This window comes from Podospora anserina, chromosome 1, assembly GCF_000226545.1.
Source record: "Podospora anserina S mat+ genomic DNA chromosome 1, supercontig 2".
In the NCBI taxonomy this organism is placed as follows: domain Eukaryota; kingdom Fungi; phylum Ascomycota; class Sordariomycetes; order Sordariales; family Podosporaceae; genus Podospora; species Podospora anserina.
Window position 1 is genome coordinate 871,340 of NW_001914855.1, and position 14,526 is coordinate 885,865.

Consider the following 14,526-nt stretch of genomic DNA (forward strand, 5'->3'; position numbering starts at 1 on the left):
GGGGGGATGGTGCTTGTGGAGAAGGTGGAGGGGAGTGTGGATAATGTGATTGGGTTGCCGGTTAGGAAGTGTCTGCAGTTGTGTGAGAGGGTTGTTTTTAGGCAGGGGGAGGTGGTGGTGGGGGAGGAGGAGGATGAGGAGGAGTGAGAGAGGGTGATGGGTTGGGAGGTATACTGAGCGGTTAGCTATGACAGCAGACTATGGCCTTGAGAGGCGGATGAAGAGGTGTGAGTAATCAATGGTTTTGGACCGTGATTGTTGTTTGAGTTTCTGAGTGATATCATGCTAATTGAGGCTCAGCTCACATTTCCAATCGCTCCTTCCCGTTACAACCTGTAGTCTTAGTCGTTCCTTCCCATCCTAACTTCCAGTCAAGTGGCTCCTTCCTCACATCAGCACGCACCACATCGCTCCTTCCCCAATAACAGTATATATATTTGCTCCCCGCACACATCACTTAGCGGAGAACAGCAGCTCACTCTGATCGAATTCTCAAGTGGCAAGACTAGCTTGCTGAGGCGCAAGCCCCCCCCCCCGCCCGGGTTGCTCTTAGCCCTGGAGAGCTTCTCTGTTAGGACCAGACTCTGTCTAATTCAAGATAAAACCTAAGGGTTTTTGTAAGGTGGTCACCACAATCAAAATGAAGTGTGGGTGAGAGGTGAGCTCTTTGCTTTTTCCGATAACATACCTCGATTTGATTTTTGGATGGAGATGGTCGAAATAAAACGAAGGTGGCCGTTTCTTTCCTGGGGTGGTCGTGATGAAATTCAAGGTCATCGGTATAAATAGACTGTTCGAGCGAGTGTTGATCGGTCCCTGTCCTGTGTTATGTTCGGCCACCCAGACAAGGAGGGAGGGAGTATGTGAGAGGACTTGGTCATGCTGATGATCAATTCAAGGGGTCAAGAGAGGTTGACCTTCTTTTCTTCTGAAACCGCGCAAGAGTTGAGACTGGGAAAAACATGTGAGACATGAATATCGATCAATTATTCTGTCTGACTTTTGTTGTTTGTTACCCAGGACAGACGTATCCAGGCATGACCAAAACTCAACTTATCATCTCACCCCAAAAACAAACCAAATAACAGCATTTTCAACCCTATACAAGTAAGGCTGGGGTATCCCGAATTCTCTGCAAAAACTCTCATCATGCAAAACATCACATCATTCTCCAGGAAAGACAAAAGAAGAAAACAAAATAACAAATAAAAAATATAAGAAAAATCAAAAGAAATCAACACCTCCCCTCCAAATCACCATCTATTTTCACACACTCCCCCTCCCCCCCCTCCTCCCTAAAGAATCATCACCACCACCCCCAACAACCCAACCACCAGCCCCATCCCAGTCCCCATTACCACCGCCCTCCCAGCAGCACTATCCTTGGTAGAAGCATCCCCAACCCTAAAACCCGGCTCATACTCCCCCTCCACAGCCTTGGTATCCAACCTCCCATCCCAGCAATACCTCTCAAAACACCTCCCACACTCCCCCGGCACCCCCGTCCCCGTCCTCGCCAAACTCCTACTCAACACCGCGCACGCCACACACTTGTTCCACTCCCCATCCAGCGTCCCGTTCCCCTGCGTGGCAGCATTATACCCATTAGTGATGATCTCATTCCTCTGACTCTCGGGGTAACTACTCGTAAAAGTCGAGACGTTCGAATTGGCGCTATAAGGAGCATTAGGGATGTAAACCAGCAACGGGGGCACCTTTTGCCCGGCCTCCAAAGTGAAATTCTTGACGTCACACCCGAAAAACGTGGGCCGGTTGTTAAGCCCGAGGTTAATAAACGTGTTTTGGTCGGGGACGGGAGGGAACCAGCGTGCCGTTGGCGATGGCGCCTTGGGAGCGGTCCCAAACTGGCGCGGAGGGCGGTGCCATTCGGCCAGTTGTGCGTCGTGTCTGCCGAGCTGTCTACCGCAAAAATGACATCGACGTGGCGGAAGGGTTGGATGAGGGGGGTGGAGGGGGATGTTTTGGAGGTCTAACCCTCCATCGACGAGATCAAGCTCGATTTTTTGCGCGCTCGGGTTGGTGGCGTTGTTCCAGCCCAGGAATGGGTTGGGTTCGTACTGCGCAATGTCGTTTTCGTTGCTGTCTAGGATGTTGAGGGTTGCGTTTGCCGCGTTGAGGAGGAAGGTAGGGACGCCTTCGACCGAGGAAATGTTTTGGAGCATGAAGGCGTTGAAGAGGCTGGAGGAGGTGCCGTAGATATAGGACACGGAATCAAACCCCTTGACGCACTTTCCGCTGGAGGGGATGACGCCCTGGGAGAAGTTGGAGCCGAGGTACTCCATGGGAACAAAACCGTACGTGGTGGGATCGTAGGAGCCCATTTCGTAAGGGTTGAACTCGTAGACCGTGGCGTTGAGGGAGATGATCCTCTCCCCCGGGTAGCGGCCGTTGGCTACGAGGATGGGGAAGGGGGTGCGGGCGGCGGAGAACTCATCGTCTAGGGCGATGGAGGAGAAGGTGTAGGCCGGCCCGCCGTCTTCGGCGTCGATGAGTTGATAACCCAGGGCACGGCCCCAGCTGGGGGGAATAGGGGGTTAGTATCGTGCTTGGGCATGTATGTAAACAAAAGAAACTTACTAATCCGTGATGGAAGTCTCGAACCCAGCATCCGCCTTCGCAGCAACCTGCCTAGCCACCCTAGACCAGTACCTGGTAGTATCAAAAATCCCAGGCAAGTTCGGCCCAATAAAGATACTCCTATCAAACTTCCAAATACTGCTCCCCTCCCTCCCGTTCCTCAACGTCTCAACCGTGCTAAAGTTGTTGGTGTAAATGCTTGACACCAACCAACCACCACCAGACAAACCAGCCAAATAAGTACTGCTCTGCAGCAACCCCCCAATCTGTCCCTCCCCAGTCGCACCCGTGGTTCTGCTGTCGGCAGCAGCGACGAACCCGGCCCCATTCATCAACGCCCTGTAACCACCCCCCGAAACGGCAATCCCAACATTGGGAAGATCCTTCACATCCGGAGCCACACGGTTGATGTAAGCCTCGGCATCGAACCCTTCCAGATTGGCCCTCTTCAAGAAGTCAATCATGGGCTTCACCGTCTCCTTCCTTCGCTTCCCGAGCCAGTCCTCCTCCTGCTTGGAGATGCCATCGGCAAGACGGACAGTGGGTTTGTTTCTGGGACAGTTGACTTCCTGGGGCGCATAGCCGCCGCTGGGCGCGTTGGGACGCGCGCGAGGGCTGAGGATTAAATCATGGTTGGGTTGGGAGAGCTGGACAGCTGGGACTGGGATGGGTTCGGCGGAGGCAAGGTTGGAGGTGGTGAGGAGGAGAGCAGCGAGGGTGGTAGAGTAATCTAGAATATGCATATTGTTTATGTTTTGATGTTGATGGTGTTGCTAATCATGAGAACGGTAGGTAGGTGGGTGAGCTGTGTTATGTTATTGATATCGAATAAGCGTGTAAGGCGCACGACAACCAAAAGGAAAAGTAGAGGAACCAAAGTTCCCACGAATGTGAGAAATAAAAATGAAGCAAAGCAATCAAATTGCTAAGCTGGAAAAGCAACAAACAACAAAAAGCTGTATAAAAAAATAAAAAAATAAAAAAAGGAGCGAGACCCAAGGGGGCGGTAGCGGCGAGGGATGTGTAAAGTATTATAAGTTTCAAAGAAAGGGAGCTCGTCCCTGGAAATAACGTGGGCTAGGTTTATGTGGTGACTATGGCACACACGCGAGCGGGTAGATCGGGGAATGAATGGAGAATGGAAGGGGAGCACGGGCAACCGTTGGCAAAGAGCCCACCGGCGGGTTAATTCTTTTTTCAAGGGATCAATCATCTCTGCCCAGCGAGTACCAAGAAACACCCAAGAAACACCAAGACTGCTCGTTGCTCACGTTGGCTGTCTGTCTCGGCCGGGTGGCACTGAAAGTTGGGATGGATTTGGTGTCAGTTGTCGGCATCAAGACCGGATGACGCCGCCCCTTTCACAAGTTCTGCCATATCATGCATGATGTCCCTCGATTGGGAAAAATAAATCAAATGAGGCTGCTCAGCCCCTCGCTGCCGAGGCCGATTTGGGGACGGGAGCTGCAGGAAATCTAATCACAGCCAGGAGGGAGGGGTGGGAGGGAGGCTCTTACACACCCTGATTTGCAAGCTGCATTCCCCCTTTCAGGTCACGGTGGCATCGTTTCAAGTTTCATGCAACAGCGGGCTTGACCTGCCGAGCCCGCCCAACCAAACCAATCTTCAACCAACATTTGTCGACTTCTTAACAAACGTCAACTGGCAAGTGTTCTCCATGACCTACCGGATGACGGTTTTGACAGAACAGCCCGAGCGGGAAGCACAAGCACCCGTCATTAGTTTCCAAAAATTCGCAGCGCTAAACGGGCAGTTTGGAACCATCCCAATGAACACCGGCATGTGGCACTCCACCAACCACCAGCCTTCTCAGCGGGGTCCGGAAGGGCTGGAGGGCAATTACGAGTCTCCCCCTTCTTGGCATCAAGCCACCCGCTCCCCACAGTTACAGTGGGTACAGGGATGCCACACTCGGTTCACTTCACGTCATCATCATCGTATTCTTTTACTGGGAATTATCCGCTACATGCTCGATATTCGGATTCCGCTAATTGTCCGATACGAATCTACAGTCATGTATAATAGCCGACTCTTCCAGAAAAAAGTTTACAGACACTCGGGAGCCGATCTACCCGCTCTTCGGCACCCTCGGCCACCTCACCCTCTTCCCTGCCGTGGAATCAACCGGCTGGCCAACCACCGGGTCGGTGACCTGTCTCAGTTCCACCACTCCAACAGCTTACACATGTGTTTGTTTGCTCTGTTCAAATGCTGTTTGGGATTTCGTTCGCCATGTTTGATATCTCTCCTGCCGTGAAAGGCAAGGCAGACTTCTTCCCATATACTCATAAGCTTTACCTGAGCCTGCTGTGTACACAATACGCGGAACTCTCCAATGGGCCTGCATCCTCGAACTGGAAGGACGTTTATTTATCCACGAGATACTCAGATCCAGTGCGGATAAATCATAACCCTTGGGTATCAAGGTGTTCCCGTCGATGCTATCCGCGTAATATCAGATCGAGGCATATCTCCCCTCAAGACCTTCCACGTTGTCAGTGAAACAATCTTTGACAGCGGGAGGCAGCCCGTCGATCGGCCCTGACCCCCGACCCGACCCGACCCCCGACCAGCATCAGATCATCTCCTGCACATCCATCCACGCTAACGCGAGCATCAAACAGCCGACAGACCTCGATATTCATTACAGATCCAACCTAGAAACTCCCTATACCCCAGGTTTATTACTACAACAACAATAACAACAACAACAAAAAAAAAACACAAAAATCCGTAACCCGTGGTACCTTTGCTTTGGAACCCTTTGTACCCCCAGGAGTCGGAACCCTTCTGAAACTGTCTGGCTTGTAAACTGTTATGACCGCTTTCTATTTTTTCTTTTCTACAGGTCAACTAAATCCCCCAATGTGGTATTGTATATCCAACCGCAGTCAGCTAACTCAAGCCTTGTTCATATGCTCCAACCGAATCTCCACCGCCCGTCTGTGAGCCTCCAGCTCCTCAACCTTAGCCAACTGCATCACCGCCCCTCCCACATTCCTCAGCCCCTCAGCCGTCAGGTTAGAGCTGGTAATGTGCTTGACAAACGAGGCGAGATTCACGCCAGAGTATTGCTTGGCGAAGCCATAAGTAGCTACGCAAATCCAAAATCAGTATCAATTCCTGTTTGTATCAAACCAGGGCAGTAAAAACTTACGCAAAGAGTGGTTAACACCAGCCGAGTAATCACCCACGCTCTCAGGCGTCCACTCCCCAATAAACACACTCCCCGCATTCATCACCTTCTCCACCGCCTTCTCCGCGTCCTTGATCTGAAGAATCAAGTGCTCAGGCGCATACCTGTTGCTGATCTCCATCGCCTCCTCCACAGTCTTGACCTTGACAGTCAGCGAGTGAGCAATAGACCCCCGGACAATGTCCACACGCGGGAGGGCCATGGCCTGGTTGTGAACCTCATCTTCAATAGCAGCGAGCTGGGCATCAGTCAGGTCAATAGCAATGAGAATGACCTGGCTGTCGACGCCGTGCTCAGCTTGGGACAAGAGATCAGAGGCGACAAATGCTGGGTTGGCGTCCTTGTCGGCAACAACCAAGACCTCGGAAGGACCGGCGGGCATGTCAATACCGACGCCGGCGTTGGTGTCATTGCTGACGTACATCTTGGCCGCCGTGACGAACTGGTTACCAGGGCCGAGAATCTTGTCAACCTTGGTCACGCTCTCAGTGCCATAAGCCATGGCAGCAACAGCCTGGGCACCACCAGCGAGGACAATCGACTCAGCGCCAACCTTGTGGGCGACGTAAACAATCTCAGGGGTGATGCTGCCGTCGGAGCGAGGCGGCGAGGCAATGACAATCTTCTGGCAGCCGGCTACCATAGCCGGTACACCAAGCATGAGCGCGGTGCTGGGCAGAACGGCGGTACCACCGGGCACGTAAAGGCCAACGGCTTCGATAGGGCGAGAGAAACGGCTACAGACAACACCGGGCATGGTCTCGACCTGCAACGGCTTCTCGTCTTTTTGAGCGGCGTGGAACTTCTTGATGTTCTCGAATGACACGTCGATGGCCCTGATGGTCTCCGCGGGAAGCTGCATCATGGACTCGGGGAACGGCGCCTTGAGTACTGGAGAGGTCAAAGATGTCGCCCTTTCGAACTTGTGAGTGTATGAGAGAAGTGCCTTGTCGCCATTCTTCCGTACGTCATCGATGATTGGCACAATAATCTTCATGATGGCGTCGGCCGATTTTTGTGATGGTCTCTTTAGGGCCGCATCGAGCTCTTGTGTGGTGACTTCACCCGCATCGAGAACCTTCATCAGAATCCTCTCGTCCTTCTTGGGCTCCTCCTTTACTGGCGCTGGTGCTGGTGGCGCCGCTCCGTTGGTCTCTGTCTTGATGCCCTCCTTTTCAGCCCACCTGCCCTTGGCATCGCCCTGTCTCCTCTTGACCTTGAAGCTCTTGGCATCGAGGCTCTTTTCAACGTCAGCAAGAGACACACCAGCGGCAACAACTCTCGCCATGGCAAAGTAGATGAGATCCGCGGCCTCGAAAGCAACCTCCTCGGCGGTTTTGGCATCGCAAAGCTCCTCAGCCTCCTCCATGATCTTCGCCCTCAACAGCTTCTCATCAGAGAAGAGACGAGCAGTGTATGAGCCTTGTGGCGCAGACCGCTTCCTTGAGACAAGAGTCTGCTCCAGCTTCTTGATACCCTTCAGATCGCCAAAGCAGCCAGACTGCTCCAAGTGACAGAACCGCCCCTTTTGCCGCACCACAAACTTGAGCGCATCATTGTCGCAATCCAGAGATATCCGCACAAGCTCCTGAGTGTCCCCAGAAGAAGCACCCTTGTACCACAACCCACGCTTCCGGCTCTGGTAAACACCAGTCTGTGTCCTGAGAGCCTCACCAACACTCTCCTCGCTGCTGTACACCAAGCCAAGAGCAGTGTCATGCTCATCAACCACCACGGTAGGAATCAAGCCATCGGCACGGTCTGACTTCCACGAAGCAGCAAGAATCTTAGGAACAGCAAGCTTTCCGGCCTGCTCCTTGCTGGTTACATCAGTCGAGGGAAGAATAGGAATAGCGCCAACCTGTGCCGCAACACCAATGAACTTTTCGAGGTCAACACCAGCGATAGGCTTGACAAAGAAAGAAGCGATTTTCTTCGCCTTAGCCTCCTCGACAAACCGCGCAGTCTCGGCAGCGGTGATATCAAAGTCGGAAACGAGAAGGCCGTGCTCAGTGGCAGAAGCCAATTGCGCCGGGTTGGCGCCAGACACAACAGGGGCTACTCGGGAGCCAAACTCGGCGAAATCGGGAAGCTGTTCAGGGCGGACAAACACCTTGCGAGCGCCAGCGTCGATAAGAGAAACGACATCATCGCGGGACTCGAGCTGTGTCACGTCGAAAAAGGGCTGGAATTCGGTGTTGTGGCGGCCGAGGAAACGGAAAATCTTCTCATATGTCTGCGGCTTCACGGTAAAGAAGACAGTTCCCAGACATGAGACTTCCTCGCGGTTGAGCCCCTCCCTCTCTCCTCCGAGCCCCGGCGGGACATTGACGCTGATGAGGAACGGCAGAGGAAGCGTCGACTCCATTTTTTGGGATTGGTTGTCAGTGTGACGACTACACTATAGGGTGTATGCTGTCGTTATGATGTATGAGAGTAAGCACAGTGAGAGCCCTCTTTAAGTGAGCGTGAGGCAAAGTATGACTCTAAAATTGATGCATTATCAAATCGCCAGTTCCCGACCCGCTCCTGCATCGGATCCAGTCCCAAGGCATGATTTATGGTGGGGTAAAATCATCCACCTCTTCCCACAGCCACCCCTCCATTACGTAGTGGCCAATTCCTTTTTTTTTTCTGAGGGTGGGGCAACGGTTGCAACCCCAGAATTAAGCTATGGTCTGTGCTGAAGATTTCCGGATCATTCCAGCCTCCGATTTCACTTGAAGTCTGGGTGGGGCCAGGGTTGTTCTTGGCCGTCTGTTCGGTGAACCGCATTGAGCAGCTGCAAGCTGTCGCGACGATTCGCGATTCCATGGAGCTGCCGGGAAGCTCTCTCTTTGACAACACAACTATTTACCGCCAGTTGCTGTCGCGGACAACTCTCCCAGAAATATCACGACTTCAACGACCCGCGCGCATCAATTATCCATCTACAGCTACGCGCTCTCCATCCATCTTACCAGGAACTATCACCAATCTCGAAGTCGAACCAACCGACCCAAGTCACTTACCATCAACCCCAAGAATATCAACCCCTCCGTAAACAACCACTCAACCCGAATTCCACACACAAGTCGCCCATCCCCCTCAACATGTCAACCACAGCAGCCCCCCAACCCAACGGCCATCCCCCCGGCTCCCAATCCCAAACCCTCACCACCACCACCAACCCACCCCAACCCCCCCCTCCCCCTCCCCTCAACAGCAACACCAACCCCCAATCCAACCCCACCGCCCCCCGCCCCCGCGAGTCCCGCACAATCGAGCTCCTCCTCCTAGCCCAAGGCGTCACAACCTTCGAACCCCGCGTCCCCCTCCTCCTCCTAGACTTCGCATACCGGCACACCTCCTCCGTCCTCTCCGACGCCCTCCACCTCTCCGCAGACCCTTACACCTCCCACGCCGGCGCCCGCCCCTCCGCCTCCTCCGGCGCGGCCCCCGTTAACGTAGGGGACGCAGCCATAACCTCCAACGCCGTCCAGCTCGCCATCGCATCCCGCCTCGCCTACCAATTCCGGGGCGGCGCCGCCGGTGGGACGAGTAAAGACTGGTTGCTCGACATGGCCAAAGAACGAAACAAAATCGCCTTACCTAGGGTTCCGGCGAGTGAATGGGGTTTGAGGCTTCCAGGGGAGAAGTTTGTCTTGTCTGGGACGGGGTGGGGGTTGAGGGATGTTTGGGCTGGGCAGGAGGCGTTGGAGGAGTCGGATGAGGAGAGTGAGGAGGGGGATATGGAGATGGAGGATGTGGTTTTGGGAGGGGGGATGCAATCACAGGAAAAGGAGGAGGATGTAGGGGGGGATGGGGTGGAGGGGGGCACGATGGCAGGGATGTTTTTGGGGATGAGGCGGAGGATGAGGAGATGGGGGAGGCTTGATTTTCTCTGTCAGGGTTTCACGACATAAGGCATTGATTGAGACGGAGGCAAGAAGGTCGCGGAGGCAGCAAGACTCAAAGGGAAAGAAGGGGTGGACGAGATGGAAGAGTGGGACGAAATTGGCTTTTATCACAAGCGGGAGATCGACAAGTCTTGTTATTTTACTTTTGGCAAGTGGTTGGTGCTTTGGCATTTTTTTTGGTTTTTTTTTCCTATCATGAAGAAAGAAAAGCACTTCATCAAAAGGGGGGCTCGGAAATGGCGTTGGGATGGGTTGAATTGGGCAAAGATATTTGACTTCACTTTCTGTATACTACTACTTCCACTTGGGAGTTGAGAATTATAATTTCACACAAACAGCGGCTCAGAATCAAGGCTACTGATCATAACACCTATTCCAATACAAGCAGTTGTGCAGTGATGTGGTTGTTATATCCCTTTATGTATTACTACAAACCAACCCAAAAACCCAATAATGATAATGATAATGCCTACCAAAAAAAGTCGAATGTAAACCCCCCCTACTACTAGTAAAAAAAAAAAAAAAAAAAAAAAAAAAAAACAAAAAAAACCCCGCGCTATGCAACAAACCCCCATCTCTTCCCAAACCCCCAAACAAACAAGTCTGTCTATCACACCAAGAATCCCCCCCTTTAATCCTTCCTCTATATGCTCTCCCAAAACCACTGTTGCTTGTTGAAACACAACCCTCCCTCATCACTCCTTCTTCTCCGCAACCTCAGCACCAACCATCAAATCGTTAATCCCAGTGATAATCTCCGCATTAGTATCCGGCACAGCCGTTTCCTTCCCCTTTTCCTTCTCCCTCTTCTCCTCCTCAAGCTTCCTCTCCACATCCTCCAAAATCCTCTTCTTTTCCTTTGTGCTCTCATCCATCGGCATCTCCTCCTCACCACCCGCACTATCAACCTCCTCATCCACCGCCTCCTCAAACTCCTCCTCCAAATCCTCCTCATCATCCCCCTCCTGCCCCCTCTCCTCAAGCGCACTCCTCACCATCCTGTCCTCGTCATAACTCTCACCCAAGTCATCCCCGTATGAATCCCTCGACATGTAACTATCCCCCATTCCCTCCCCAATCTCATCCTCATCCTCATCTTCATACTCCTCATCCTCATCATCCATCTCCTCCTCCTCCTCTTCTTCTTCTTCCTCTTCCTCGCCCTCACCCTCGGTATCACTAGCCGAGAACTCGTCCAGTTCAAGCGGGGTGTCCCTCCAGTACGTAAAATCAGTGTATTCCTCCCCACCGCCCTTGACAAGCGTGCTGACAGGGGGAAAGTAGTGGTCTACCACCTCGGTCATGTTGACATAGCTAAGCTTCATCTTGTTAAGACTGAGCAGATCGAGCGAGACCTCCGCGTTGGAGTTGATGGTGAAAATCCTTGTTCTCGGGACGTCGACTGTGCGGTAAGAGATTTGGTCTGTGAAACGGTTGCCGAAGCCGGCGTAGAAGGGTTTGCGGTCGGGGCCGTAGAGGGAGCGAATATCACGCAGGGTGGACATCTTAAAGATGTGTGGCTTTCGGAGGTAAATCTCGCGACGGAGGGCGGCCATTGTCCTATCTGGAGACAGAATTGTTGGGCCTCGTGGAAGCTTGTAGCCGTCTTGGACAATACCGGCTAGGTATGCCCTGGTGGTGTCGGCTTGTCCGACGGAGCGACTCGTCAGGTACATAATGTTGTACCCATTGGCGACGATGTCGGTGTATAGCTTGGCCACACCGGCGTGAGTCCAGTCACGGCCGATCATGTTCAGCACGTGGCCCAAGGCATCTGACTTGGTGATGGTGCCGTCAATGTCGGAGATGACGACTGGCACCTCGTACTTCCAGAGGTACATGTAGGCCGAGCAGGTCGCGCGGTTCACGGTGAAGCTCATCGAGTTCTCGCCCGGCTTCAGGTTCAAGGCCTTGAGCTGGTCACTGGTCAACCGCAAGGTCTTGGCGTAGTTACGGTTCGGATCACCGGCGGTTGAGGAGCCGGGAGAGCTGGGTGGTGTCTGGATAGACATCTGGCCGAGGTCTGAATCGGCACGTCTGTGGCTTGGTACGCTAGGTGAAGCTGTCACGTCGCTGCTGTCGCTCTGGTAGCCGGGATCAGAAGCCGCGTCCATGACGATGCCGTTGTCGTTGCGCAGGCTCGATTCCATGGCTTTCTTCATGGCGGCAGCCTTGGCTTCCTCGCTGCTGTAGATCCAGAGATTTCCGCGCTCATCCACACCAAACAGAGCGCCGATATCGTAGTAGCCGTCGAGCTCCTCCGAGAGAACCTTGCGAGCCAGAATCTCCGTCTTGATCGCATCTTCCTCGTTGTTTTTGAAGTTGCTCATGTCCAGCATAAGATCTCCTGTTTCGGTGATATGTGTCTGAATATTCACTGCGGCAAGCTCCCTGGAGAGATTCATGGCTCTCTGCAAAGCCTCGGATGCCGAGAGAGGCGGTGGGCTGTGTGAACGGTCCGAGTACTTGGGGTTTTCGGGGTCGTCCGAGTCCTCACTGGGTGCCCTCCTAGCCGTCATCCGCAGGACATCATCGCTATGAGGACGCGGTGGGGACCAGTCGCCAATAGAGGTTCCGGCCTTTCCCAACTCTGGAGAAGCTGATCTTGGTGTGATGAGGCCTGTGTATGTTAGCTACCGAGCAGTGAGCCTGAGCCTTGCATGTACTCACCATCTCTTTGATTCGGGAGCACGGTCAACGGCGGTCTGCTAAAGCTCGCTGACCGCACTTTTGGATCGTTAAGATCGAGGGCTTCAGGCTCCCCGAGTCCGGTGGTTTGTTGCGGGCTCAAAGGTGGACTGGAGGCTGGAGAAACGAGGGGAGAGGTCTGGAGACTCTTGGGAATAGTGTCGCTGGTCTCGAATACAAAGAATGCCTCGCCTCCTTCGCCCAGCTTCATCGAATACGGCTGCTTGACCCCATTGACCTTGAACTCGACCTTCTTCTCGTATGGGCGCAAGAGCGAGAACTTGCCGAAGCGCACGTGAAAAGGTGAGCAGAGTAGCGATCCGTCTTCCTGCTCAACGACTATTACGTCGATGGCACCGCTCAATGTTGCCGGGTTGATCGAGTTCCATGCTGTCGAGACAGAGTCGCTCAGATTCCTGACGTACTGCATCGTGTCCGGGCTGGCGGGACTGCACCGGCACTGCTGTCGCTTCCAACAGAACTATATATGTACAAGCGCGCCGGTCGCTGTTGTAACAGAAAATATCCGTGGATGTTTGGTATGGACAAAGGCGAGCAAACAAGAGGTCAGCTGAAACCGAGCTGAGCTGAGCTGGTGATGGTCCAGACACAGGGCGGCAGGCCGGGTCTGGACTGGGTGATCTCGGTATGCGCGTGGGCTCTGGAGCTCTGGAATTCTTGCGATATTTGATGAATTGCGTTTGCAACAGTGTCGGAATGGGGAATGGAAGGACGATAGGGAGAAAAGTCGGAGCTAGAATGACGAGCTGGCGCACAATGGTATGCGATCCGACGGCCTGACTGACAGAAACCTTGAGCGTAAAGCAGCCGGAGGGGTGGACCGGGTTGGCGGGCTGCTTGGTAGCACAGAGGCAGAAATACGACTTGGGCACTGAGCACCTGACGTCTACGGAATGCGTTAGGGAGAAAAATAAAAGGCGTCAACGTCGGCGACAGGTCTGCAGAAATTCGAGGCGGTTCACGAAACAAAAGTCGGCCAGGACAAGAGGGTAGGTAGACAATCACGAGGCCCTCAACAATCCCCCCGGCCGCCGCCCCAAAAAGCCCCCCCCAGCGCTCACCCGTTCTTGGCCGGGCCTAGCTCAGCGTCGAACCGCGACAAGCGAGGTACTTTGTGGACCACCAAATCTCGCCCAGCGGCTAAGTATCACATGTGTTCCCACCGACAAACCTCCCCGGAAATTAGGACCCTTGCCATGCTCTCTTTTGAACCACTGCAGAACCCCCCTCGCTGATGTCATGGCCGATATTCCACCCACCAGAGCGCAATGCAACGCCCAGCAGGGTTCATCATTATGATATGATCCAAGATAAGAGATTTCAAAGACTTTTTGGCATGTGAGAGTCTAAGGTATCCGTCTCTTGTCCCATTGACTTCTGAAGACTCTGAACACATGCTGAATAAAAAAACACTTTGTACAACTTAGGTAACTACACGGCGCAGCCCCATTCAACGCGTGGAGGATTGTTGGGGAAGGCAACACAGCATGGTACTACTACAGACTTGTTGTGGAGGGGCGGCACCTGACCAGCCCGCCGGCGCTGGTTCCGCAGTCTAACGGGGAACAGGCTATTCAATATATTGGCGGTTAAGAGTTGATCCCGTGCGAGATCCAGTCCCGTGGTGTCTTTGTATGCAAACTACTCTTTCCATCACCACTGCGTACAGCAGAGATATCTTTCTCAACATACGCTCTAGAGTTGTCCGTTCTCAGTCAGGGATAGATCGGTCTCGCCGAAGCGAGGCAATCAATTCGGTCAATTCTGCGCCGCGATACGAAGTAAAAAAGCCGAGGCTTGAACAAATTTTCTAGGGCGGGTGGAGAGTTGTATGTCAGATTTTCGATATAACTGCCTTGTCACCTCACCAAGTTGTTATGCCTTGGCCCAAGAAGTGTCACAACTTGCTTTGTGTTGGAGTGACGAAGTCCAAGTCACTAGACTTCTGCACTCCAAGCTTCGTTGATCATGAAGTTGGGGCACCCCGCGCTAACCTCGTTTCTTTCTGTATGCCGAGCTGCTGCATGGAGTAAGCAACAGAGGCATAGGTCGATTAGAGGTGGACATGTAGACCACTAAGAATCCAGGTATAACCTGGAGACG

At 53.2% G+C, this 14,526-nt stretch overlaps 4 protein-coding genes across 4 annotated transcripts; 1 reads left to right on the plus strand and 3 right to left on the minus strand.

Annotated features, from left to right (window-relative positions):
• Positions 1–1,295: 1,295 nt before the first annotated feature.
• PODANS_1_11500 (uncharacterized protein) lies at positions 1,296–3,341 on the minus strand (the record flags this gene model as incomplete). The annotated part of the gene is made up of 2 exons (XM_001908780.1): positions 1,296–2,538; positions 2,623–3,341. The coding sequence occupies 2 exons, from the start codon at positions 3,339–3,341 to the stop codon at positions 1,296–1,298; spliced, it is 1,962 nt and encodes a 653-aa protein (XP_001908815.1).
• Positions 3,342–5,519: 2,178 nt separating this feature from the next.
• Positions 5,520–8,183, minus strand: PODANS_1_11510 (uncharacterized protein; the record flags this gene model as incomplete). Its single annotated transcript, XM_001908781.1, has 2 exons — positions 5,520–5,713; positions 5,777–8,183. The coding sequence occupies 2 exons, from the start codon at positions 8,181–8,183 to the stop codon at positions 5,520–5,522; spliced, it is 2,601 nt and encodes an 866-aa protein (XP_001908816.1).
• A 724-nt stretch (positions 8,184–8,907) lies between these two features.
• PODANS_1_11520 (uncharacterized protein) lies at positions 8,908–9,720 on the plus strand (the record flags this gene model as incomplete). The annotated part of the gene is made up of 1 exon (XM_001908782.1): positions 8,908–9,720. One exon carries the CDS (start codon positions 8,908–8,910, stop codon positions 9,718–9,720), a length of 813 nt encoding a protein of 270 aa, XP_001908817.1.
• A 689-nt stretch (positions 9,721–10,409) lies between these two features.
• Positions 10,410–12,832, minus strand: PODANS_1_11530 (uncharacterized protein; the record flags this gene model as incomplete). Its single annotated transcript, XM_001908783.1, has 2 exons — positions 10,410–12,334; positions 12,385–12,832. 2 exons carry the CDS (start codon positions 12,830–12,832, stop codon positions 10,410–10,412), a joined length of 2,373 nt encoding a protein of 790 aa, XP_001908818.1.
• Positions 12,833–14,526: the final 1,694 nt, after the last annotated feature.